Source organism: Colletotrichum acutatum, assembly GCF_030867785.1.
Source record: "Colletotrichum acutatum strain CBS 112980 chromosome Unknown BDZ83scaffold_277, whole genome shotgun sequence".
Lineage (NCBI taxonomy): Eukaryota > Fungi > Ascomycota > Sordariomycetes > Glomerellales > Glomerellaceae > Colletotrichum > Colletotrichum acutatum.
Genome location: NW_026849271.1, coordinates 1 through 25,777, shown reverse-complemented (window position 1 = coordinate 25,777; position 25,777 = coordinate 1). Strand labels below are relative to the sequence as shown.

At 41.7% G+C, this 25,777-nt stretch overlaps 7 protein-coding genes across 7 annotated transcripts; 3 read left to right on the top strand and 4 right to left on the bottom strand.

Annotated features, from left to right (window-relative positions):
• Positions 1-7,616: 7,616 nt before the first annotated feature.
• Positions 7,617-8,357, top strand: BDZ83DRAFT_725090 (uncharacterized protein; the record flags this gene model as incomplete). Its single annotated transcript, XM_060512716.1, has 3 exons — positions 7,617-7,927; positions 7,986-8,134; positions 8,254-8,357. 3 exons carry the CDS (start codon positions 7,617-7,619, stop codon positions 8,355-8,357), a joined length of 564 nt encoding a protein of 187 aa, XP_060357329.1.
• A 542-nt stretch (positions 8,358-8,899) lies between these two features.
• Positions 8,900-10,243, bottom strand: BDZ83DRAFT_725089 (glycosyl hydrolase; the record flags this gene model as incomplete). Its single annotated transcript, XM_060512715.1, has 2 exons — positions 8,900-9,402; positions 9,562-10,243. 2 exons carry the CDS (start codon positions 10,241-10,243, stop codon positions 8,900-8,902), a joined length of 1,185 nt encoding a protein of 394 aa, XP_060357328.1.
• Positions 10,244-12,945: 2,702 nt separating this feature from the next.
• Positions 12,946-14,186, bottom strand: BDZ83DRAFT_758862 (alcohol dehydrogenase; the record flags this gene model as incomplete). The annotated part of the gene is made up of 2 exons (XM_060515104.1): positions 12,946-13,709; positions 13,814-14,186. 2 exons carry the CDS (start codon positions 14,184-14,186, stop codon positions 12,946-12,948), a joined length of 1,137 nt encoding a protein of 378 aa, XP_060357327.1.
• An 875-nt stretch (positions 14,187-15,061) lies between these two features.
• BDZ83DRAFT_758861 (NADP-dependent oxidoreductase domain-containing protein) lies at positions 15,062-16,213 on the bottom strand (the record flags this gene model as incomplete). Its single annotated transcript, XM_060515103.1, has 1 exon — positions 15,062-16,213. The coding sequence occupies one exon, from the start codon at positions 16,211-16,213 to the stop codon at positions 15,062-15,064; it is 1,152 nt and encodes a 383-aa protein (XP_060357326.1).
• A 1,450-nt stretch (positions 16,214-17,663) lies between these two features.
• BDZ83DRAFT_644820 (uncharacterized protein) lies at positions 17,664-18,636 on the bottom strand. Its single transcript, XM_060509784.1, has one exon. The coding sequence runs from the start codon at positions 18,421-18,423 to the stop codon at positions 17,812-17,814; it is 612 nt and encodes a 203-aa protein (XP_060357325.1). The 5' UTR covers positions 18,424-18,636; the 3' UTR covers positions 17,664-17,811.
• A 1,349-nt stretch (positions 18,637-19,985) lies between these two features.
• Positions 19,986-21,770, top strand: BDZ83DRAFT_595209 (heterokaryon incompatibility protein-domain-containing protein; the record flags this gene model as incomplete). Its single annotated transcript, XM_060506774.1, has 2 exons — positions 19,986-21,553; positions 21,641-21,770. The coding sequence occupies 2 exons, from the start codon at positions 19,986-19,988 to the stop codon at positions 21,768-21,770; spliced, it is 1,698 nt and encodes a 565-aa protein (XP_060357324.1).
• Positions 21,771-23,813: 2,043 nt separating this feature from the next.
• Positions 23,814-24,989, top strand: BDZ83DRAFT_644816 (uncharacterized protein). The gene is made up of 3 exons (XM_060509783.1): positions 23,814-24,107; positions 24,303-24,362; positions 24,429-24,989. The coding sequence occupies exons 1-3, from the start codon at positions 23,927-23,929 to the stop codon at positions 24,779-24,781; spliced, it is 594 nt and encodes a 197-aa protein (XP_060357323.1). The 5' UTR covers positions 23,814-23,926; the 3' UTR covers positions 24,782-24,989.
• Positions 24,990-25,777: the final 788 nt, after the last annotated feature.

The following is a 25,777-nucleotide window of genomic DNA, read 5'->3' as shown; positions in this document are numbered from 1 at the left end:
CGTATATTTAAGGTATATTACGCGTATTATATAATTAAAAAGTATATTATATTATATAATTTTTTTAAAAGCTTAATCCCGTTAAGGTCGATCTTTTATATTTATAAAGCCGGAAAAAAACTACTATATAAATATTTAGAACTTATTAAAGCGCTCTATAAAGAACTAACTAGCTTTAAATACCTTTTACCCCCCCGCTATAGCGAGCTAAAAATAGATTTTATTAAATTTAATTATTATAAAAAAGAAATAGCGGTTATAATATAAAAAAATAATAATACCTATATATCCTTTAATAACGATAAAAAAGACTTAGACTTTATTATTACAAAGAATTAAAACCTAAATATAAATATTTTAAAAGGGAGTACTACTCCCCTTTTAATAAAAATACGCCCTAATACTTTATATTATTTATTTAACGCTACTTTTATTTAATTATAAAGTATATAACACTCTATATATAATATAGTTAATATAATATAATATTAAAATCTTTTAAATTAATATAGCTAAAGTAATTAAAGTATATAATACTACTTTTATTTTTACAAATAAAGCGTAAGCTAACGTAATCTTTATATAAAAACTATAGTATATTATAAATAAGCTTTAAAATATTATAAAATTCTATTTAGCTTTTAATCTATACTTACCGGTCTAAAGTTAAAAATATATATTAATACGCCTATATATTCTTATCTATATTTAAAAGAGCCTATTTATTTATAGTACCTAAGCTATTTTCTAAACCGCTAACTAGGACTCTTTTAATATTACTATAGACAGTAATGATATCCTTAATATTTACTATAAAAAAGGTAAAATAAAAATTCTTAATACTTTAAAGTACTAAAAGATCCTATAAAAGGTCTTTATTAAAAAAGATTTTAATACTATCTATTATATATAGTAACCTAGCGTAAAAACATTCTAAAATACTATATAGTAGTTTTTTTCTAGCTTTATAAACGTAAAAGATCGACCTTAATAGGATTAGGCTTTTCAAAGAAATTATATAATATAATATACTTTTTAACTATATAATATATATAATATACTTTAAATACACGCTTAATTTAATATAATAATTTTAATATAAAAACCGCTATATAATTCGGGATAGGTAAGCTGCTTTATATAGTAATAATAGCTAAAAAGGTTAATTATAAAGGTTAGTTATAGAAGTCGGCTATAAAGGTTAGAAGCGGCCCTTAACTATAGAGGTTCTAAATTTTAATAGTAATATAGAGGTTTTTAAAAAAAGGGCTAAAAGGGCTAATATTTAGCTACTCTTTAGAACTCGTAAAGATTTTTTTTATTTTTATTACTTTTTATATTATTTATAAGCTTCTCTTTATTTAAACTAAATAAACTATTAAATAAACCTATTAAACGAACCTATTAATATATATAGTAGTTTTTTTTTAGCTTTATAAATATAAAAGATCGACTTTAACGGGATTAGGCTTTTAAAAAAAATTATATAATATAATATACTTTTTAACTATATAATACGTATAATATACCCTAAGTATATACTTAACTTAATATAATAATTTCGATACGAAAATTATTATATAATTCGGGATAGGTAAGTTATTTTATAACGGTAATAGTTAGAAAAGTTAATTATAAAGGTTAGCTATAAAGGTTAAAAACGGCCTTTTTTAATTATAAAGGTTATAAACTTTAATAGTAACGTAGAGGTTTTTAAAAAAAGGGTTAAAAGGGCTAATATTTAGCGTATTAAAATTCGTAAAGATTCTTTTTATCTTTATTACTTTTTATATTACTTATAAACTCGATTTAAACTAAATAAACTACTAAATAAACTTATTAATATATAAACTACTAGCTAGATAGATAACTAGTTAGATAATTAGTTAAGCGGTTGGCTAGTTAAACAACTACTTTAATAAGAACTATTTAATATATAATTAGTAATTAGCGGGCTAACGATGCCCCTTAATAGGTCTCCCTTTCTAGGGCTCGATAGATTAAGCCCCCTCGACGCCCTAGCTATTATAATTAATATAAATACGCTAAAAGAATAGTATAGTACCCTTTAATAATACGAAATCTAGCTAAGTAATAATATAAATACTATAGATAGCCGGGCTAATATAAATATTAAGATCTAGTATATTAATACTAATTTAGAAATTATATTTTATAGAGCTAATAACCTCTCGGATATAAACTATATTATAAATATAAGGGATTATATAAGGGGTCCCCTAACTTTTAACGAGAAGGAGTATATTATATTAAACCTAGCTACCTACGCGGGCTAGTATTAAGAGGTTTTATATACGTTAAACTAGATAAAGCTTGCCCTCTAAACGGCTAGAACTTAGAGGACTATAGTAAAAGGTTAGGAGTTTTAGTTAGTAATTAGGTTTAGAGCGTAATATACTTAGTTTTCTTTAATACGTAATATATAGTACGGCTCTAGCGGATTACTCTATCGGGGGGCTATTAATATATAAACTATTAATATATCGATAAGAACCTATTTATTTAATATATAATTAGTAATTAGCGGGCTAATAATACCCTTTAATAAATTTACCCCCCTTAGACTAGGCCCTTTTTTTAATTAGCTCGATATTATAACTATTATAATTAATATAAATGCGTTTAAAAAGTAGCGAAGTACTTTTTAATAATATAAAATTTAACTAAGTAACGGTACGAATATTATAAATAGCTAAGTTAATATTAATATTAAGATTTAATATATTAACGCCGGCCTAGCTATAATAATTAAAATAAATAAACTAAAAATATATAAAATTAAAATAATAAATTAGTATTTAAAACGGCTTTTATAAACCCCTCTAAATAACGATAATATTTATATAAAAAAAGAGATTATACTAGACCTAGCTATTTATATAAGCTAGTATTAAGAGGTTTTATATTTATTAAAATAGGTAAAGCTTATTTTCTAAACGGGTAGCGGAAAGTTAAGAGTTAATAAAAAGGAGAAAATAGTCGAGTTAGTTAATTACTATTTTAGTTAGTAATTAGGTTTAGAGTATAATATATTTAGTTTTTTTTAATACGTAATATATAGTACGGCCCTAGCGGATTGCTCCGTCGGGGGGGTCTTAAAATATTATAACCGTTATTAATTAAATAAATATAAAAAGTCTAGTACGGTAGCTTATAACGAGGTTATAAAGGTTATTCTTATAAAAGAATAAATAAAGTGAATATTCATATAGAAACAAGAATATATAAATAAAGGGAAATAAGCGTAATAAGTAAGGTTTATATAAATAAAGAGAGTAATATAATTAAATTATTATATAAGAAGTTGCTTACTTAACGAAAGGTCTAAATAGGTAAAAAGACGCCCTTATATAGGTATAAAAACATCCTACTAGAATATTCCGTTGCTTATTAATTATAATATAATTAATAAGCGCATACGTAAGTAAATGCGTAATCGTAGTACGTAATACCGCCTCGAGAGAATTCTAGAGCATTCCGTTACTTTCTAGTACTTTCCATAGCTCACGTAAGCTTATATAAGCAGAATTGCTTACATAATCAATACCTATAATAATCTACAAAAACTGTAGATTAATATGGTATATAATATGCTTACGTAATATAAGGAATAAGGCAAATAATAAGGTAAGTAAATTTACCTTTAAAACAAAAAGGCTTAACCTCCTTAATACCCTAAGGGCCCCTATATAAAAGAATAATATAATTAATCTCTACTTTTTAAACATCCCTATAGCTTAAATAAAAATAACCGGCTATTTATATATTAAGTCTAATTATAAAACCCTTTTTATTATATTATTATACTAAAGTTTACCTAGGTAACCCCCCGCTATATTACCCTATTATTAATGAAAACTAAAATATATTAATTGTTTTATTAAGGTCCTAGCTTTTATTACTTAAATACTCTTTAATTAATTAAATTTAATAAAAGATCTAAATAAATAATAAAAACCTTTATATTAATAATTTATATTACTTTTATAGTTACCAATATTAAATATCGCGCTAATAAAAAATCGGTATTTTAATAAACTCTAGATTATAATAGAACTAAAAAAGCCTATTATTTTTATTTATATAGCGACCCTTCCTTAGCTAGGGCTAAAGAGGCGTATATTAGCTTTTTATATATCGTATTTCAAACGAAATTTTAATATTAATTTAAATAGATTTAGTTAATTAAGTTAAATAAAGATTTATACTATATCTTAAAATAAAAAAAGCCTAAATCTTAGTTCTAATCCCCTCTTTTATAAAGTAATAATAAAATTATTATTGCGCTTATTAAAAAAGTATAATTTTTTTAAAAAAAAACTCTTAAAACAAAATACATAGTTAAATAATATGGACCTAGATATATTAATAGTTTTATAAAAGATCTTTTTATAGGATAATATTATATACTATAAAGAAGTACGTTTAAGCTTTATAAATATTAAAAATATAATACCCGGGGCTAATAATATTATAGTTATTATACTCTAAATAGTATAGTTAATAATTTAAAAATAGATTTATTTACTTTTTTTTAGCGCTATTAAGATTTAAAGTACTACCTTATACCCTTTTATAATACTAGAGTCCTTTTAATCCTTAAACTAAACTAAAATATAAACTCTTTAAAAAAATAGCGCCCTATTTTATTATTAATAATTATAAATAAGGGCTTAAAAAAACTTTTAATATAAAAGATAGCTACGATTAGTATATGAAACGTTATTCTAAACCTATAGGTTACCGGAACGTTATTTAAGCGCTCTATTATTAATATAATTACGGCTCTAATTTATAATATCGAGGCTACTTTTTTTATAAATAAATAGCTACTTTTATTATTAAAGATATTTAAAGAGCGTTTAATATTATTATAAAAAACCGCCTCCTTTTATATTTATATAAATAGGGGTAGTTAAAAAGGCTAATTTTATAAGTTAAGTATTTTATATCTTTTAGGTATACCTCTATTTATTATAATAAATATAAAATACTAATAGACCCTTTAAAATATAAATTATTATAGAGCTCTCCCGCTTCGCTTATTCTTTATTTATATTATACCGAGCTTATTTATTATATTAAATTAAAAAGTATAAGGTTTAAATATATAGATAATTATAATATACTTTATATTAAAAAGACTTTAAAAAAGACGACTATAGCCGCGTAGTAAATCCTTAATAATACTATTAAATAAGGTAATTAAAATAAAATCCTATTTAGTTTAATAAAAATAGAAGTTATTTACTTTATTAAATAGCGAAAGCCTACTCTCCCCTCGATATTTTATAAAAACTATAAAATAATATTATTAAAATAAAAGTTTACTTTTAAACTAGCTATTTAATAGCTTAGAATATAGTTTAATTATACCCTTTTATATAAGACTTATATTAAATTTTTTTTTAATAATAGCTCGCTCTTTTATAAATTATATTTATAGTTTTAGCTACGTATATTCTAGGGTACTGCTAGTTATAATTTAAAAAAGTATATATACTATTACTTTATTAAAGGTAGTTTTTAGTTTAGAGGTTTAGTACCTAGGCCCTACCCGGCCTAGGTTTAAATATATTATAAATAAAAAAAGTATATAAATCTTCTTTTAAATATAAAATAATTTAATAAATTAGATTATAAAGTTTTAACGAATATTTAATTATATTATAAAGGGCTATTTCTTAATATAATAAACTATACTCTAGCCTATTTTTTATTACGAAAATAGTACTCTTTTAGTAAATTATATCCTAAATACTATAAAAGCTAAGCACGCCCTTAGATTTAAGATACTAAATAACTCCTATTTATTTATTAAAAAAATCTAAAGTTATAAACTATTAAAAAACAGGGGTTAAAAGGCTCGTCCTATTACGTTAATAAAGTTTATTTAATTTATTAACCTATTCCCTAAATCGATCTTATATTTAAAAAATTATAAATAAAAAAAGTATTTATTATAATGTATTAAAAAGAGGTTATAGCGGCCTATATTATATAAGTTAATACCTTTTTAAATACCTATTTATTTATATATATAAACGGATAATAAACTAAGCTTTAAAAAAGCGGGTATAGATATATAGTCTATTATAAAAAGTAATTTATCTATATTAATTACTATCTATTTACTTTTATTAAAGTCTATAATATTAAAGCTAAAGGAGCTAGAGCAGGGTTTATTAAGGCCCTCTCCCTTTATAACCTTTTTATTCTAAATATTATTATATATTTAAATAATACTATTATTATTTTCGGGCTAAATAGTGCTTTAGCCCTATTTTTATAAAAAGTAATTTTAAATTTTTAACGGCTCGTAAATAAATCTATAGTTAAGGTTAAAGTTAAATAAATATTAAAGTATTAAAGTATTTTAAATAATAAAGTAATAGATAAGCTAGCTAAAGCCGGCTCTAAAATAAAGGTACTAAACGCTAAATCGAGACTATTTATTTATAGCTAAGTTAAAAAAAGTTTATAATACTAACTAAATAACGCCCTAAATAGTTAATAGCGCTAATAAAAACCCCGTAGCTATAAAGAATTAAACTTTAATATCTTTATAAAATTAATTAATAAACTACGAAAGCTTATATAATATAATCTATATTATTTACTCGCTATTTAGAGTAATTATAAAGACTTTATACTATATTATAAGAAATTTTATTATACCGACGCTACTATATAATATTAATATAATAACTATAAAACCCCTATTTACCTATATATATACTAAAAATATAAAGGCTAAAAAGTATTATAATTAAAATAGCATAGTTTTTTTAAAAAAAAGCTCGGCCCTAAATAATTAAAGTTTATTATTAATATACAGGGCTACTTCTCTATATATAAGGTTTTTAATTAATTATATTTTATTTAGAGCCTAGGTATTTTAGCGCTAAACTAATAATTTAAGTTATTTATAATTAAAATATATTTTTAAATATACCTAGGGACCGGATATTAAAGAAATACGAGTTCGCTTTATTAAAAAAAACGAATTTTATTTAAGTTTTAGCTTTTTTAGTATAATTAAATATTTTATATATTAAACTACGAGGGTTAATATTAACTAATAAAAACCTATTCGCTTTTTTATTACGTATTTTATTATATATTACTATATTTATTTTAATATATATTTAATTTAGAGTAGCGTTAATAATTACGTAAAGCCGCTATTATACCGTTCTATTTTTAATAGGCTATTTATATTTCTTAACTACTTTAGTCCGGAAAGTATAAAAATTACCCCCTACTCCGCTAGATATTTATAATACTCTATACTTTTATTAAAATTAATTTATAATACGGGCCTAAAATAAAGGATTTTATTTATTATTATTACTATTTATATATTACTTTTCTTTTATATTCGTACTATATATAATAGTAGATAGTCTCCAGTAGCCGACGTAGGCGCCCTTTACCCCTCGAGGGGTGGAACCGGCGTTAAACAATTTATTATTATTATTATTACCTTATCATTGCTTTATGTGAGCCTATTGCCTCTCGTGGTAATCTCACGCAGACACTCCAGGCCATCATCTTCTAAACAACTACGCTTCCAACGGCCGCCAGCCCTTGGCATGGTGTATAATCGAGATGACCACATCCGTCCCTTGACAGACTACTACCACTTCTGTAACCGTACCTTCTGGCGTGCTACTATTGTGCAGGCTCCCGCTAATGGATGGCGTTTGATCAACCAGGAGACTTTGGCAAATTTCAAAAGAAACGGCACCGCCATCGACCTCCTCCGCCATATTGCCTACGTCGAGTATGCCGAGAACAATCTTTTCTACGCCCCTATCGTCATGGAAAATACCCCTGTTATCGACTACCGCCGCGAGGACATCCAGAAGAAGATCCGCAACGGCGAAATTCAAGGCACCGCTGCGTCTTACATCGGCCGAGATCCCCCATCCCGATTCGTGCGTCGTCATCGCAATCTATAGGGGTAGGAGCAGCTACCAAGTCATCCTAGATACCGACGACGGCTACATCAATTGGGGAGGCCCGGAAGGGCAGCACGATGAACCTGCGCCCGAGCTGAACAACAGTCTGGCACGGTTCGCGGGTGATGGGCCAAGGAATGGCGTGACGGGTTCAACATGTATGAACCGGCTGACTTTTTCACTATCTGCAAGGAGGAGTTCCGGGAGATGAACTGGATCAGGCTTGGTTCATGGGATATGTCCATTATGAGGCAGAATATGAACTGAGAATATGAGTCCGAGCCACACTCTGGTTCTGATCCCGAGGATTATTTCAGCCATAACAAGCTGGCTAGAAGGATGAAGAAGGCGGGCTGGCCTGGTGACGGATAGGGGCGGGACTGCAACCGTCCCAAGTTTGAGAGACTGATTGAACAGGGCAATGATGAGGAAGATTAGCATGCACTGGAGAGACCCTCTGCCAACAGAGAACAGGATCTATCAAACAAATCATCAAGGAAAAATTATCATGTCTTGATCCATAGTAAGGGTATTGTAGGATTGTGATCACAAGACCCTCTACGGTCTTTGAAGTCGTGCCTGGCTCCGTCTTGAACCATCCGTGTTTATATCGCACCAGTTTTGAAGTTTAGTCACTCATGTAAAATACGATATGAACGCCGTGATGTGATGAACGGCGGTCACGCTCCATCTGCGATTTTTGAAACACTCTTCGAGATTGTTTCCAAAATCTGAGTGCGATGGAGGTTATCAATAAGCGGCCTTGAATGTTGAAATAGCCGTCTCAGATTTCAGTCACGCTGTGATTTACTATGCTATTTCTTCGATTTCAGTCTCCATCGAGGATGATACGGTAAACATAGACTTGAATGCCACGAACTGTCATTATCAATTAATGACTTTTGTCTGCAGCTTTACTGAAACTGCCACCAATCAAAGTTAAACAGATAGTCCCCTCCGTTGCTAGCAAAATTGAGACACAGGTCATGAGTACCATCGGCATCAACCACTGGGCAGGATACAGTGATCCAAACATCCCAACCTCCAGATGTTGGCACATGACAAACTCCAATAAGCGAACCAGCCCTGTTATCGATACGCAATTCGATATCGCCGCCAGTGGTAGCTGACGAAACTCGCGCCCTGAACTCGGTTGCACCATTGTCAAACCCAACACCCTTAACCTTAATGAAACCCCCGTTTTCAATGAAAGAGACCTGGATGCCACCATCACCAATCGCATCGGTCTGGATGCCTTGAGACCATGCGATTGTCTCTGCCTCCTGGCGAATGTATAGGTTCAGTGCAACAACTTGCTCTGGCCCCTCTACAGTCATATTTATCTGAGGAATCGAACCATTCGAGGTGTAGGTGAAGCTCTCGACTGAGACTGAGCGAAGGTTATTGCCACCTCCAACTAAAGCGCCGTTGTGTTAGAAGAGGTAGAATTTTCCGGCAAAGTCAATGACTCCTGGATGGTTCGAGTTGGCTCTACCCTGTGCGGGCATGATGAGACCGCGATAAGTCCGGGGACCGGTGGCACTGGGCCCAGTCGAGTATCAGAAATCCTCTCTACAGCAGCTTGCAGCGGAGACCGTATAGTACAGGCCGTTGCGTTTGTAAAACCAAAGGCCCTCCTCAAGTGTACTATTGCGATCAGGGTTTCCGAGTCGTTCTCCGAAGCTCTCCACTGTGAGTTCAACCTGGATTGGGTTGCCGCTGTATGAGATCATATCCTCGTTCAGCCTGACATATGAAAGGCCCGGATTGCCCCAGTATAAGTAGGCTTGACCGTCATCATCAATGAAGATGGTTGGGTCTATCTGGACATCTTCGACAAGAGGTTCCCCGATGGCGTCTCGATAAGGACCCGTGATCTCATCGCTCACTGCCACGCCGATGGATCTTCCCACAGTGGCGCCATTGGTGATCGTAACGTAGTAGTAGAACAAGCCGTTTCTTTCGATGACTTGTGCAGCCCATGCATCTCTACTAGCCCAGCTGAATGCCGAGAGTGATAGAGGAGACCCGTGATGCTGCCAATTGACCATATCGGCTGATGAGAAGAGACGCCAATCACGCATGTCGACAGACGGTGTTGTTACGTTCTCATCATGTCCGGTGAATAAGTACACTCTGTTGTTGAAGATAATCGGGGCAGGATCTGCCGTATAGATAGTTTGGACAATGGGGTTATCGGCTTGGGTAACTTGAGCACAACCCCACAGAATCGCCACAAGTAGGAAGGTCTGATGCATGTAAGAGAACATCATAATGAAGAAATGTATTTCTTGCCAATTTGCGGTGCAGTGAGACGGATTGCGTGTAAAATCATGACTTTGGTGAGCAGGCGATCGAGGTTACTGAAAGCCTGAGTTGCCTTTAGATGTGTAAGTGGCCATGCCTAAGTAGTGTCCATGAATAGCCAATATCACGCCGACGGCAGTTATAAAGGGCTTACATGCCAGTGGGTTAACTACTACACCCCCGCCGGAATTATCAAAATCATTTCGGCGAAATGCCCCAAACGTCAAGGGCCTGTATTTAGACTCCCGGCGGGGTGCGTGAGCTCTCCACCTGAATAGGTAGCTTCTTTATTCATTTTGCAGAAGAGTTATCACCTCGGTCGCGAGTCGACGGCAGTATAAAGGCCCGTATTTTTATAAGGACTAGTCGCGAATCACATGATGATCTGAAAATATATGGCTTGTTCCTGAAAATCAAAAAACTTGAGGCCTACGTTGTTGTTAGAGAAAAACTGGAGGCTTGTATACTGACGTCGACTTGATAGCCCAGGAACCTTCATGGTATCAAGTACGGTACATCCAGTATCAAACATCGACTAGACGTTCGAGTACTTGGAGTTAGGCGGGAACTATTAACGAATGTCATATCTCACGTGTAAATTCGTCTTGTGACAAACCAACATTTGAGATTCCGGCGGGGTGTACACTCCATGCTTTAGTGACGGTTGAAATACCGGTATTGTGTCAATTATCCGGTCGGAAACGTAATGAATGGCAAGATTTTGTGATTTGTATTGCCCCAAGTGGTACGTACGCCTGCTGTAACATACTTCTCCCATTCACTCGGATAGTTTCAATCTCCACAAAATATCGCATAGCTCATCTCGCGCCATCTTTTGCTTGTCAAGATCATCTTCATGTGCCCGGTTTGTATAGATTGGGCTCTAGGGACTCGGTACTTATGTCTTGTTGACTCGAGCCAGTCGACTTGACATGACGTCATGCATGCTACACATCATCTATTCCGAGGTACACTGATTTTCTTGGGAATTTGTTGTTAGCTGACAGTCATTTGGCTGAGCTGCGCTGTCACATGTTACGACTCAACCAGTTGCGGTGTTGGCTGGACTAGATACTTCAACGACGTTGTGCTCCTTGGCTGTCACCGCTGTAAGGGCATTGGTACGCGTTCTCTTCTGACACCCAATAATTTGAATTTGACGCATGCCAGTATACCGAGGAAGCTGGTATTACCCTTTTCGAGCTGTGTTGAACAGGCAAGGAATAGGTTTATCTAGCGGAGGTCTTGAGATCGTTTCAGGACGGGACATATTTTATGATTCAAGAGTGCAGTTGTGTTCTGTGCCCCGGTGTATTGGAAAACAAGACAGCTAAAGCGAGAAGTATCGACAGTAAGCCAGGATACTAGCTTTTTTGAGTGACAGCGTCCATCTCCCGGCCCCCATGGATAGATCTGAAATGTCTAAAGAAAGGGCCCCACAAAGGCGCACTGAAGCGCAAAAACGCCGCTATCGTCACCCACCGTTTTGCACCACAAATGCAGCATCACTGACAAGTCGAACGCAAAAAATCGAAAACTTACAACACCAGGTATTCGCTGATCGTCACCGACTCAACTACTAATCCGGCCCTCATTGGCTTATCTATGGGAGAGCGGACGGGATCCCGAGTTTTCCAATGGGTATGGTCGTATGTGACGGTATCGCGAGATGTGCCGGCTTACCAGGCGAGCGAGGGGAGTACGCAAAGGTTTACTTCCCAATTTATGCATCTCTTTTGAAGAGAACCTCTAATCAAAACGACACCAAGACGACAATTGACCGTTGAGAGGAGTCTGCCTCTTTGAATCACGTTACGCATTATATGCACTACCACTATTGCTGTCTACTTGGTTGGCGAAGTACGGTCAAGTTCGATTATTGTGGTGTTCAGCAACCACCGACCCGGAACGGGCCATATTGACTACTTGAATCATCTTGGATTTGGGAGCCCGGGATAGTTACTAGCCACGGACTTGGCGTTGATCTTCCCAGCCCCTTGCCCCGACCGCCTTGTGCCGTTCAACGCCACCATTGAACATTTCGTGACGGATATCGGAACACGTCTAGCACTGATAACAGGAAACTTGACTCTGCCCAACGCCAACTTCCGCCTCCATGTGCTTGGGCTATCAAGGTCTTCCTGCGTTCAACGGATGCGCCGACCCACCCCCCGAGAAAGCAGCGAGCTACCCGGCCAACTTGACCATTGTCCCTGAGCTTCATGGCCATCAATTGGATCAAATGAGATGCGCAAAATATCATGATCAAGATCTGTATACTCTAAAAGATATTCAGAAATTTGACAAGTGAGGTCACTGTCTTCTCTGTGTGCACACCGACAGGGGATGGTTGCGACTTGACAACAGTTGGCGTCGTAGGAGAGGAGATATCCAAGCGTAAGAAGAAGAAACACAAAAGCACAATCCTTTATAAGGTTTGAGAAGGAGTTAAATTCAGTATTCTCCCTATGGAAAGTTGCTATCGGTTGGGACTCGTGATATTGCTTTGAAGAGGCACCTCCTCTGACTTTGAACCAATAAGAGTGCGACCCTAGCTGCACCCTTGTTTCCGACACTGGCGTCTGTGATTACCAAGTGTTCATTACCTCGGTTTTGTTGACCGAGGGCTGAAACATCTCATCTACATGATCCGTTAAGGAAAGTTGATGAAGACCTTGATCTCATCATGGGCGTTGAATCGGGCGTAGTAGGCCGGCACATCCTCAATCGAGATACTCGCCGAAGCAATGAAATGAGGGCTTGCCTTGCCGCTACTGATAAGCTCTACAAGCATCGGCGCGTATATCTTGGGATCGACGGGCCCAGCTTGAAACTTCAAGCGTTTTCCAAAGAAGTCGGACAGAGGGAACTCGGCAATGGGAGAAAATGTGGACCCTAGAGGAGAGCCAGGCGAGTCTGGTTGCGCCATGTACACGCCAACCTGGCCGATACCTCCGCCAACATGGGTAAGATTGACCATCTGATCCAGGATGATGTTGGGCTGGTGCTCTAGGGTCGAGTTCAGAGCCTCGATGCCGACGCAGTCGACGGAGCGCATAATCCCGTTATGTTCGGAAGCCATGATTTGCGCGACGGGGTCGCGGGCTGCGAAGTTAATGGGAATTGCGCCAATGGAGGCGGCCCGGTCGAGCCTGGCTTGGACGTGATCGATCACATAGACCTTTGAGGCACCTCGGAGAGTAGCTGAGTAAGCGGCCATCAGTCCGACTGGGCCGGCGCCGAAGACTGCTACCGTATCGCCTGTTTCAAAGCCAGAGAAGTCAAGACTAGCCCAGCCTGTAGCGAAGATGTCGGATAGTGTCAGATAGTCTTGCTCGATGGTGATGTTGGTTGTCTCCTGAGTGAGCGGGATAGGGATTAAGTTGGAGTCGGCGAATCGGACTCTGGCGTACTCAGCTGATCCATACGGCATGTCAGCCTCAGAAAATGGCGATAATGAATTAAACGTCTTCATCGATGAAAGCCATGAAGATTCGTCTTGGGGCGGATCGATGACTTACACTGGAGACCATCTGTGACGACAGCTCCATTGCCATAGAAATCCAAACCGGCGGGCGCCATCTCGAGCCGACCGTGGTTCACCGTGTCGGGGATGATAACGTAGTCACCAACATTCAGCCCGGCGACTGCGCTTCCAAGCTCGGAGATGTAGCCAATGGCCTCATGCCCCATGTTCCACGGGGGAGAGCCGCCCTGGTAGCCGCGGTATACGTGTAATTCAGAACCACATAGAGCGGAAGACGTAATGCGAACTACGGCGTCGGTCTGATTGAGGATGGTGGGCATGGGAATGTTTTCGACAGTCATCTCGCCGGGAACACCGCGGTACATGACACCGCGCATGATAGCGCCCAAGGTGTTGTTAAGAGCCATTACAAGGAATGAGAACTGTGACTGTCTTAGGCGGATGTTGAAGTAAGTTTCCTCTCAATCCATCAGGGACTATCGCCTTTATACGTCGAGTAAACTTGACTCTCCATTGTCTTGAAAACTCCATTTTCCCAATACATGGTTCTTCTAGCCAATACTGGAAAGTGTCCCGCAGCGTCTTGGCAACCGAGGCGGTGCTTTTGTCCGCGATCTTGACCACTGCTACAGTATACGTCAGAATCTGTTAAGATTACCACCAACTTGCGGGCTGAATCAGATACTTCACCTTCCCCAGTAGGTGTAGATGGCCTGGGTGCATTAAAGAATTCGTTTTCGACCACAAGCAGGGCTTGACCCGGCCCATGGCACCAAGCCTGCGTCAGCCGTTCAGTTATCTTAAGTCCGGCCGATCACCTGATGACGGCTTCCTGAGTTTCTGAGTACTGTCACTGCAGGGTGACTACATGTGGAATTAGGGAATCATTACCCATGGCGGATATCCCCTCGAGGAAGCTTCTCAGCATATTTGGTTCCATGTAACATTCTTAAGTCATCATCAGGGGACCTCGCCATGTCCTTATCGACCAGCAATAGTGATTTTGCATGAAATGGACATGCTTATTCTACCTTCCTTTTTACACTGAGTTCGGCTAAATAAGCGATCGGCGCCGCATGAATACAATCGACATCTCATAGCAAATGTTTGCGGCTTGGAAAGGTATCACAAGTATGTTTCCGAGTGGTCTTAATGCACCCGGTTTAGGACGACCATGTAAATTCATCATGTAGCATTCTCCACTCTTGGCAAGAAGCCTGTTACTTTTCTATCTATGTGATATTCCAGATATCATAAGTCCCAGCCTCCCCCACTGATGGACTCACTCCGATGAAATTGCTTTGGGAGCATCAACCCAGTCAAACTTCCCCATCAGGTTTGTCAGCCACACGTCCCTAGGATGGTAAGCTCCCTTGGGGGCACCTCCGAAAAGCGAAGTGCCACTTAGGAAAGTATGAGGGAATCCAGGATCGAACTCGTGCGAACCCTCAATCTCACGGATATCCTCATCGGCGAGAGCGAGACCAAGCCCTTTGATGTTGCTCTCAATGTGGCCTAGCTTCCGTCCACCCACGATGGGGAAGACGAACGGGGCCTTGTGCATGACGTAGGCGACTGCTACGTCGGGAAGCGACGCGCCATTAGCGTTGGCGACCTTTTCCAAAGCCTTGGAGACTTTCTTATCGTGCTCGGAGACCTTGTTCTGCCTGCCCGGGTTGTGCTTCTCGCGCTCTTTGAAGCCTTCCTCCGTCTGGAAGCGGCCGGCGTTGAGAACCCCCCAAGGGCAGAGACCCATGCCTTCATCCAAGCACATGGGGATAATCTCTCGCTCAAAGTCGCGCAGGGACGCGTTCCAGTTGCCTTGGTAGACGACGAACTGGCGGAGTCCCGAGAGACGGGCGTACTGGTTTGCTTTGGCTACCACCCAGGCCGGGGTGTCTGAAATGCCCAAGTAGTGGACTTGGCCAGAGGTGACCAGATCATTGAGGGAATGCATGACCTCGGGAATGGAGGCAGAATAATCCCACCAGTGAAGGTACAGAATGTCAATGTAGGTTGTCTGAAGGGCCTTCAAAGATCGTGCGACGGAGTGCTTCAATGACTTGGTGCTGTTGCCGCCGTAATTGGATTGAAGTTTTGATTTGTCATGTAGCTGATAGGCACTACTGTACTTGGTGGCGAGCACAATGTCGTCGCGATTACCTCGCGATGCGAGCCACTCGCCGACCCACTCCTCAGACTGGCCGGCCTGATAATTGTTTGCGGTATCGATAAAGTTGCCGCCCTGGGAGTAGTAGTGATCCATGATTTCGAAGGCAGTTTCCTTGGTACATTCGCCCATGGTGGCCTTCTGCTTCTCGCCGAAGTTCATGGCGCCAAGAGCCAGGGGGGACACGCGAACGGCCGCCGTCGGGGATAGCTGGCGATGCCGAGCCAGGTAGGTTTCCAGGGGTTGTTGAAGTTGAGGGGCCATATTGGACGATTCTAGGTGTCCAGAAAGCAACTTAATGGTATGCGATGGGAGTGCTTGAATAATGATCAGCGGACGCTGGGAACACGAAGGATGTGAGTTCAGGAGTGTGACCCATTCTTCATGATCGAACAGTCAACAGTACTTATAATCTCAGCTTCTATGACAAGGCATACTGTCTTGCAATTGCACTGCTGACCGTTTTCAACAAATCACAGTCTCTCGCACTACTCTAAAGTCGGCACTTAGTACTATAGTGACCAGGAAAATGATTTCCAGCGTTCGAAATTAAGTTTGGGAAATCCTAACACTAGGAGCATTCAACGGATTTCTCGCTCGTATCGGTCGTAAAGGGCGAGGAACGTGGCAACATGCTGATGCTGTGACTGCATCATTGCGGGTTTGAGGCAAGGAGACGGCATTTCAGTGGAATATCAAAACATGGCCCGATTCCGAGCGGCAAAGGGAGACTGCTTCACCGTCATGTAACAACCAACGAGGTGGACGGTAGTCCATATCTGGCAGTGGACATCGGTCGTGCTGGCATTCCTTGCCTGCAAACCGAAGCAAAGAGTCATAATGAGTAAATTGGAAAGTCAGCAAGCAACTTGAAACAGGCTCGGAATTAACAACGATGCTGTGATTTGGTGGTTGTTCAGTCGAGAAATGGGACATGCTTCTTTGACGTTGATGGTTTACCTCAGCTTTAGAGCGAAGGTCCACTTGATCTATGCACGCTACTGCAACCGGCTGACGCGGACGGTTCAGCATTTGTAGACATCTCGGATTCCATGTGACATCAGAGCGTCTCTGGAATCGACTATTGAGGTAAGCGTTACGGAAGAAAAAGTTAGCTTAGGAAGGGTTTTAGTCTGGCTACCATCTCAAAAGAGGCTTGAGTGTGATTATCGATGTTAGTTCAAGTCTCGTTAATACTAACATGCGTGACCTCCAATTGATGCCAATATTGCCTTTTGCTCACTTGAGATGTAGGAAAGGCTTGTACATGCGAATTTGGAGATGCACGTACTTAATGAAATTCCCTCAGTTCAAACACTCATTGTGCAGAAAATCAGGATAGAAAAGTGTGGGAACATCATTCGAAGAAGATCTCATTTGCTTGCTCGCTGGCTAAATAATTCCAATCTCAGAACTACTGACTGTTTTAAATCCGAATGCCACATGCATATGTAGTTCAGGAACAGCAAGGCAATATGCCATTGATCCAGCAATGAGATAGTTGCTCAAGTGTTCTTGGTGCCAACCGCGAACAAGTCACAGTAGTCTCATTCAGAGTGTCCTGACTTACTGACCGTCTATGCGACCGTCTATGCGACCGTCTATGCGACGGTGTTGCCTCATGTTTATTAAGCACTGGTCCTCAGCTCATGATTGTATATTACCAGGTCTCAAAGATGTTTCAGGTCGTGAACGTGCAAATGAAATACATATTGCATCTATTGAAATATCTCAAGTACCTATGAGGAAGGCTTTTGACTCAAATCCATACCTCCATGCAACGCTGAGAAATAAAGTCCCGTCTCTAGTCCATCCCATTAAATGTAATCCGAAATCAAACACCTTGTTCAACACAACCTCTTTCAAGAGTATGAGATGTACAAGCCATTATCGGCATCATCTTGCATGAAGACCCGACCATCTTGTCCATTGTTGAGGTTGACTGCCAACTCCACAACGATTCTCTCGTCACACTTCACACTCGGGCCGCCGTGCGTCGCAGGGGCGGAGAAATCAGGCTGATCCCAGAACGTAAAATCCATGCCCGCTGAAAACTCGCTGCCTTCCTGAAACGGCGCAATGGTCGTGGGGTTAATCAGCACATCGCTCCCCTTGGTCCACGTTGGGAAGCCCTCGGCCTTGAGTTGGCGCGAAGAAACGAGGCCGCTACCATCGACGCGGAAGACGCGGGTTTCAATTGGTCCCTGACGCCAGCCGAGTGAGCAAGTCGTAGCCGAAGACGGAATGCCGGTGAAAATGACGACCTGGCGAGTGATGTTGGTGTGGAGGTCGAGATGTGGGACGTTGTCTGTGGGGTGGTTTGGTTGCGTGGCGGATTGATAGACGTTGAAGTATTGAGGATGAGCGATTATGCCCGGCGTTAAGGCTTGAGTGCACTCGCGAGCAGCGTGGGGTAGGGACGCAGCAAGAGAAATGATGCTGCCCAGGGCGAGGATGAGCTTGGAAGACATCATATTGCGTTGGAGAAAAGCCTGAATAATAGTACTAAGTATGTATTAGGCAGGTTGGGGCAAGCTGTGATGCGATGGAACTCCTAATTAGAGGAGCTAGTTTGGAAATGAACTATTGAGATAGTGGTCGTGATGGATAATCTGGGAATGAGCCATGGCCTTATATCTACTTCCCATCACTGAAAGGATGACCGACGCTCTCACGATGGCCTCATGATTGCTATGCTCGGCGAGGCTGGAGCTGGAGCTAAGGTGGGCTTCCGTTGGGAGAGTGTCACGACGGGCCTAAGATCAGGACCCGGGCTCAGCCTGTATTACGGCTTTCGGCAGAGCTCGAACAAGCATCGATGCAGACCTTAGTAAGTCCGCCAAGTGGTCCGCAGCAATGGACACAAGACCGGAATGTCATCCGGATAAGCATAAACATAGGCTTCCGTCAATGTTTTTTGACTCCGCCTCACAGAAGCTCTGGATGAACCACAGCGGGATCCGATGAACTCCAGCTGATCTCGGTGATGCAGGTGTTGGAAATGAAGCTAAGGGAAGGTGCAAGGCTAAGTGCGAGTCGGAGCACAGCATACATACAAGTTGGAGAGGATTGAGATCTAAATTTAGTCGTCAGCATTAGCGTGTGAAGGATTCAGTGGATGGCTTGGTGGGCGGCTGAGGCTTAGCACAGAAGCTTGGCACAGCGGACGTACAGTCGTCTCGAACCTGATTGAATTGAATCAAGGATGAGATTACAAGTATATAAACCATTTGAGACCGACAAAATATCAGTGCTATTTTAGGCCTCATTTTTTCTTGAGAGAATGCCAAATTTCATATGTAATTGATCAAACGGATTGGAAGCAGATATAGCATTGGCGGCATCCTTAGCCTTAGTCATCACACGCTAGGTGATGGGAGCGGTAGCTGCTATCATTCAGGTAGCAATATCTCAGCGATCAACAATTGGAGGTATGCCTTTGCACTTTTGATACATTTATCTGGGGTTTTTGATAAACTTCTTCAAACTTTGACGAATTACACTATTTCTTCCGTGACTTTGCTAGCATTGCCACTCGTCTTTGACTTCGAGTCAGGAGTAGAGGGAAAACCAATGCCCCTGTTCTACCCCGCTTCTGATGATATCACACAATGTCGCAAACAGCTCAGCTGCTACTGAATAGCCCTACCCTCATTGAATGCGCTTTCTGCCAGGGCCTTGGGTTGGATAGGTTTAGCCGAGATCACGGCTCGAATCTGTCGAATCTTGTCATAGTTGACTTGCGTCAAGTGCGCAGCCGTTCCAGTGATGGGTGCGTTGGATGCTCCATCATTGAAAAGGCATTGACGCACTTGTCTCCCGAGTGGAGAACCTTTACGGCTGGCTCTAAGTGTGACAAATGTCGACCGGAAGCTTTTAGACTGTGTAGGACAGGCGACTGCGCCAAGTCGGCGTTTGCTCTGCTTCCATTGGTGGGAACGTTAGAGCTGTGCTACCCATTTCACATACTCGATGATCTAGCCGCTGGGCCTGAGAGGAACCTTGAGCTGTTCATTCAAAAAGGCAATGGTCATGAATGCCCAGAAAATTCGATGTCACCGCTACCAAGTATGACTCAGGGCGACCGCTCGATGTTGAAGAAACCATTCTCTTGATCCAAGGGCGAAGTTCTGAACAGAGCTGGCAGGTGAGGCTGCAACAAGCAAATGCATGGATTCACCATTGCCTCGACAATCATCAATGCAACGGCGGATTAGCAGCCAAAACATCTCAAGACAAGTATGAGAATAAGGTCGGTGACAAGAATGAGAATCGTCCAGAAAAGGGTGAAAGCTCCGGTGCGCGTTACCAAAACAGCCAGACCCCAAAGTTACCTCGAAGAGTCCTTGATCTTCGACAATTTGATTCAGAAAAAAAGCTGCGACTCATCGATTCTATGACGGATTATGGTGTTTATGCTTGCCTGAGCTATACATGGGGTCGACAAAATACGGGTGTGACTACCACACAGAATCTGCGTCATCGCCTAGACAACCTCCCGTTCGACAGTCTTCCCCAAACATACAAGGACGCCGTCACGGTTGCTGCATTTTTGGAGATTCCCTTTTTGTGGATTGATGGTCTGTGTATAATCCAAGGTGATGCCGACTTTAAGGATTGGGCCGAGCAGTCTTCACAGATGGCGGAAATCTACGGAAACGCAGTTCTGGTGATCGCGGCTGCTGATTCCAATAGTGTTGAGGAAGGTTTCCTCTCTACACCACAGCTGCCACGAGAACTCGTCAAATTCCAGTCTTCGGACTTGGAGAACCTGAACAGTGGGAGAGAAGGAACTGCCTTGACCGTGTTTGCCAGAGCTTTGCCGGACCACAGTTGGCTTGGTTGGTCCACATTGGCGGAACCCAAATCCCGTGGGACACTGAGCCGCAGCTGGTGTTTCCAAGAGGAAGTCCTTGCCTCTCGACTCCTCACCTTTTTTGGAGGCGAGATGAACTTCCAATGCCTCGAAGACGAATACCGATGCGAATGTGCATTCCCAGCCGCACCCCTGGGCCTTGTCACGATCAAGGAGCTTTACGAGCCTCGCTTGGCACTAGGCGACATGGAAACAACAAACTGGATGTGGCAGAGTACCGTCGAGCACTACACACGACGGAGGTTGACGGTAGCAACCGACAGGCTTACTGCACTATCCGGCGTTGCCCGGGTTGTGCAGTCAGGTCTCTGCACAAAGTACGCTGCCGGTCATTGGCTGGATCGAGACTTTCTGTGCAGCTTGTGTTGGGCGCCTGTGAGAAACAGGGAAACTGAGCGTACTTTTTCAAAAGACTACGTTGCTCCATCGTGGTCTTGGGCAGCCCACAACGGACCTATCACTATGTGGATCCCATATGGCGGTTCTGAAGAGCCGGTCACTCCGCGCTTCCTCAATAAGACCGTCGTCCGCAATGTCGATATCACTCCAGCAACAGAAGACGATACCGGGGCGGTGATTGGGGGAAGTATAACTGTCAGCGGCGTATTCCTCGACATCTCGGTAACCATGACATCAAGAGAGCAATCCGCGGGCGTCATGATAAGAAGTTCGGAGAAAATCCCTTTTTACTTCGATCGACCAACGGAAGCAGTGAGAGACACGGACAAGTACTTTTGTTGGATTGTTTGCATACTGCCGAGTCCATCTGTCAGTAAGAAGAGATCTGAAACGTACTGTTTGATGGTACTCCGCAGTATGCCTAGCGGACCTGCTCATTACTGCGAGCGCGTAGGTTTCACCGACTTTGATGCAACAGCTTCTGACCGTTCTATGAAGTTCTTCAAGGGGTTTAGAGTTTCAAGCAGGACTGCCATAATAATTTGATGGGCTTACATCCGAGATAGGGGTCTCGGTCAAGATCTGTATACCAAACTTGACATGTGCATTTCTGTGAGGTTCAATGGGTGCTTGAGCTACTACTCTGGCATCTCTGCAATATTGCTATGGAATTTGTTAGAGAACGCGTTCTTGTCAGGCAAGGCCAACCGACTCTCTAGGCATCAGTCCTCTTTGGCGAAGGATGATTTTACCTTGAGTGTTTTGGTTAAAACCTGGTTATCTACTACTAGACATCACAGCTCGAATTATGGGAACAGAACTTCGGCCCCGTGTAGGAGGACGAGCGTACTCTCAGGATTCGACTCAGGGGAACGTTCGCTTAAGACTTGGCAGCTGAACGGGACGGAGGTGACATTTATCAATACTCGATATTTTCATCCCATCTCAGATTCTTCCCGGGCACGGATGACGTACAAATTGCCAATTAAGGAACATCGGCTTGTGCTGAAGTTTCAGATGGTCGATTTTCCGGAATTCCCTGCGATCCCTCCCGCTTGCCCACATAACGTTGCTATTGAGTGTCGGAGCGGTAGGCAGAAAAAAAAAAGGGGGAGCTTGACGAAAGCTGGGGCACTCAACCAATCAGCTTCACGTGGAGGCGGATTACTGATCGTTTGAAACTCTCGGTAAGGTCTTAGGCTGTATCAATGACTCCATTTAAGAAAACAAAATTGCAGAAAATGCAAAAAGGTGAATTGTTTTGAAGATGGATAAAGTAGTGATTCAGTGAGGCAGTTGTGGCTGTCGCATTTGGACTTTGTCATGTGATACAATCCGAATGTGTGTTTGATGTTCTCTCAGCACTACTCCTCCTCGTTCGATTGCTACGTTGTCTCGTAAGGGCTGAGATGAGCCCCCGTAGAGCTTCGCGCACCAGCTCAGCCTCGCTGAAAGTAGAAATAGAAACTACAGAGTGCCTCGTCAAGGATCATGTCCCGTGGCGGAGGCGGTTCAGTAAGGGGCTCCGGGGATCCCCTATGCCATTTCAGCCTAGATCACCCCGCCCGGAGCGGAGGAAGCAAGGAGGCTTTTGCCTAGACCGTCCCACCGGATTTTACCGCCGCGTATGCTGTGTACCGTACGCGTAGTCCGTTCGTGCAGCCGATCCTGATAACCTAAGCTTCTGATCGTTGAGCCCGCCGGGGCCGTGAGACCTTCTATGTGGGAAAGCGACGAAAGGCTGCATTGAAAAAGTAATTATGACAGAACATTTGGGCTTTTCCGACGTCACATCGTCGTTGATCAAATTTTTGACGGATCTTGCCTGCCAATGAGACAGGAATCCAGAAGGCAAGTCCACAGAACATTATAGGAAACTTCCTGAACAATGCAATGCATATTCATTGGAGTAGCTCCGCAATAGCCCTATGAGACTCCAGCCGTGAAGAGTATCATATGAACATCGGCGTAAGACGTCCGGTATGGCCGAGTGGCCGGAACGGTGGGGGCGCGGCCTCTTCCGAGGATAGAGCCGGTGGACGGGTGAACGTGACGTGACGGGCTGTCCGCAACAAAGTTCGAAGGGGAAAGAAAGGAAAATCCCGCTCCGCCTTGCCCTATGGATGCCCGATGCCTGTGCGCTTTTTTTCAGGGTTCGATTCGGCTCGTGCATGTTCATCCCACATTCCGAAACAGATTGTGCTGGTTGACGTAGGTGCCATCTAGGATGGACCTCGTTCTAGAACAGACGAAAATGGCACTGCCGTTGACGGTTACAAGGCCAATGCCTGTTTCTTCTTCCAGACTCCCACCAACCGCGCGGTTGCATAAGAAAGTTGTGATGATAGATGAGCAACTACGTACACCGGTGGAGTCTCAGCCTCAGTGGCCTGAGCCGCGATATGGGATGATGGAGATGGATGTTGGTGGTTTTGTTGGTCAAGAAGCTTTTTTTTTACCAGGTTTTGGGGCGGGGAGATCACGTTGTGCCACGGATCTCCCGGACAGAGATTCATCAAAGTTGGCTCACTTTGCTATAGATAAATAAGGAACTTGGATCCCGCTAGAGAACTTCTGCTCAGACACTCATCACTTCTCACTGCAAGTAAAAGTAATCACTCCTACCTCAGTCCGTCATTACAACAAGCTTCCTACAGCTTCAAAATATTGTTCAGCAAGTCCTCGAAAAAAAAATCAGGAAGATGCAGCACATCGGGAGCCTTCTTTTGGCCCTTGCCACCCTCACTGCGGCAGTCCCAGGAATTGCTCCGGCTAGCGTGAGGACTGCTAAGTCTTCTCACGTTCGCCGCGCCGACACCAGCTCTTTCCAGATCTACGCTTATGGCACTGGAATTGGTGGCCTGGCATTGTTCACTGCTGGAGGTAAGCGATTTCCCCGACTACGAGCTCGGCTTTAAGTTTGTCTGCAAGACTGCAAACTTCCGGTCGATACCACCTAAAGATCGTCCCGAGTCTTCGCCTCGTGTCTCTTTAGGTGCAGGAACTTTACCGCCACCTCGGCTCAGTCTAGACCCTCACTGCCGAGACATACCGTTAGACTAACACTCATTTGCACAGGCGATGCCTACTTTGGAGACTACACTCAGTTCAACGACTCCAATGCCGCCCCAGTGATCTGTAAGTACCAGCTACCCCACTTTCCTTTCTCGGTGACTGCGGAACTGACCGGACGATCAATGACAGTTACCCCTGAAGAAGATGATACCGAGACATGGCTTGGAGCCCCTAATACCACCGCTGTGACTACTGCTCCTACCTGGTCCAACCTGACCTTCACCATCCCGACCGCCGACTCAGGCGTGCACAATGTTGCTTTCCTCAATAGCAGCGCGCCCACAACCGGCCGCAAGACCAGCGGCTTCAGCTTTTACGGCAACTTTGTGCTGGTCGAGGCCGAGGATGGTAGCTTTGAGTCTTGGTGGTATGCTACCGCCACAGACATCGATGGCATCTACAACCTGAGGTGGAATGAGACCGGCGATGACACCGATGACAAGATCATCTTGAACCTGAGAAGAACTGCTCCTTCCAACTAGGTTCTCAGCTATCTTTGGATTCTGTATGCAGCTGATACAAGGCAGGCGGGTGTTATCTTGCGGTTTGATAAATTTTAGCTCCGGTCGCAAAGGTGATCATTTCAAGGAGTGAACCTAGTTTCCGCCTAGTAACGGCGCAAAAATGGCGGAGTGTTTAGGATGGTGCAGATAGACTTCAATTGTTTTCTACAGTAAATTTATGACTCTCATTGAGATGATCTTTAGTGTTCGATAATTTGGAAACCTCGAGTGAAAACCAGTCAGCGCGTTGTATTAATCCAGACGAAGTAAATCATCAGTCGGTAAGGAGACAATTACCTCCAGATCGTGATGACGAATTACCTTCTGCCAGACCTTCTATCCGCAATTCCCCAAGTAAGTAAAGATATCACGACGGCTTCGGGCTTGTGGTCCCGGAAGTGGTTTGTTGTCGCCCCCGTCATATCGATATGCCCCACCCCCCCACAACCCGACGTGAGTCTTTCTCACCCGTGTTCTTGCCGAATCGGTCACGACATAACCCCACAGCCTTTGCCGCACACCTCTTTCCACCTCCATCCTGAAGGATCTGACTATTTGGCGACTGTGACTGACTCTTGCTAGAGTTTTCGTTGTCATTTCGTAAAGGGGGCATGTGCATTCTCCAGTGGATATAGCCAGTATACAACCCCCTTTGCATGACGCTCTTGTGAGAGAGGGAACATCAATCGCACGCTATAGCAGCCAGTACGCCCGCGAAGTTCGCCCGGGCCTATTGTCCGTGCTCAATAAGGTGTAACATACAAATGCAAAGACATCTAGTGTGTCTACTAAGCTTATCAGTACCCCTGGTGATGCGGACTGTCCCTTCGAGTACAAGATAGTGTTCAGATGTATAGTTCGATGTCTCTGACTTCCCAAGTTTTTGATTTGAGAGTATGAAAGAAAAACAATCTGTATCATTACGATTGGCTGTTGCTTCAAAACTATATTGGCGTTATCGCAGTCGGAGATATC

Excerpts from the sequence above, each read along its gene's own strand:
- BDZ83DRAFT_644820 (XM_060509784.1), bottom strand. The coding sequence starts at position 18,423 with ATGATGTCTTCCAAGCTCATCCTCGCCCTGGGCAGCATCATTTCTCTT.
- BDZ83DRAFT_644816 (XM_060509783.1), top strand. The coding sequence starts at position 23,927 with ATGCAGCACATCGGGAGCCTTCTTTTGGCCCTTGCCACCCTCACTGCG. Across the intron at positions 24,108-24,302 it reads GGCATTGTTCACTGCTGGAG|GCGATGCCTACTTTGGAGAC; the intron begins GTAAGCGATTTC and ends TCATTTGCACAG. Across the intron at positions 24,363-24,428 it reads CAATGCCGCCCCAGTGATCT|TTACCCCTGAAGAAGATGAT; the intron begins GTAAGTACCAGC and ends GATCAATGACAG.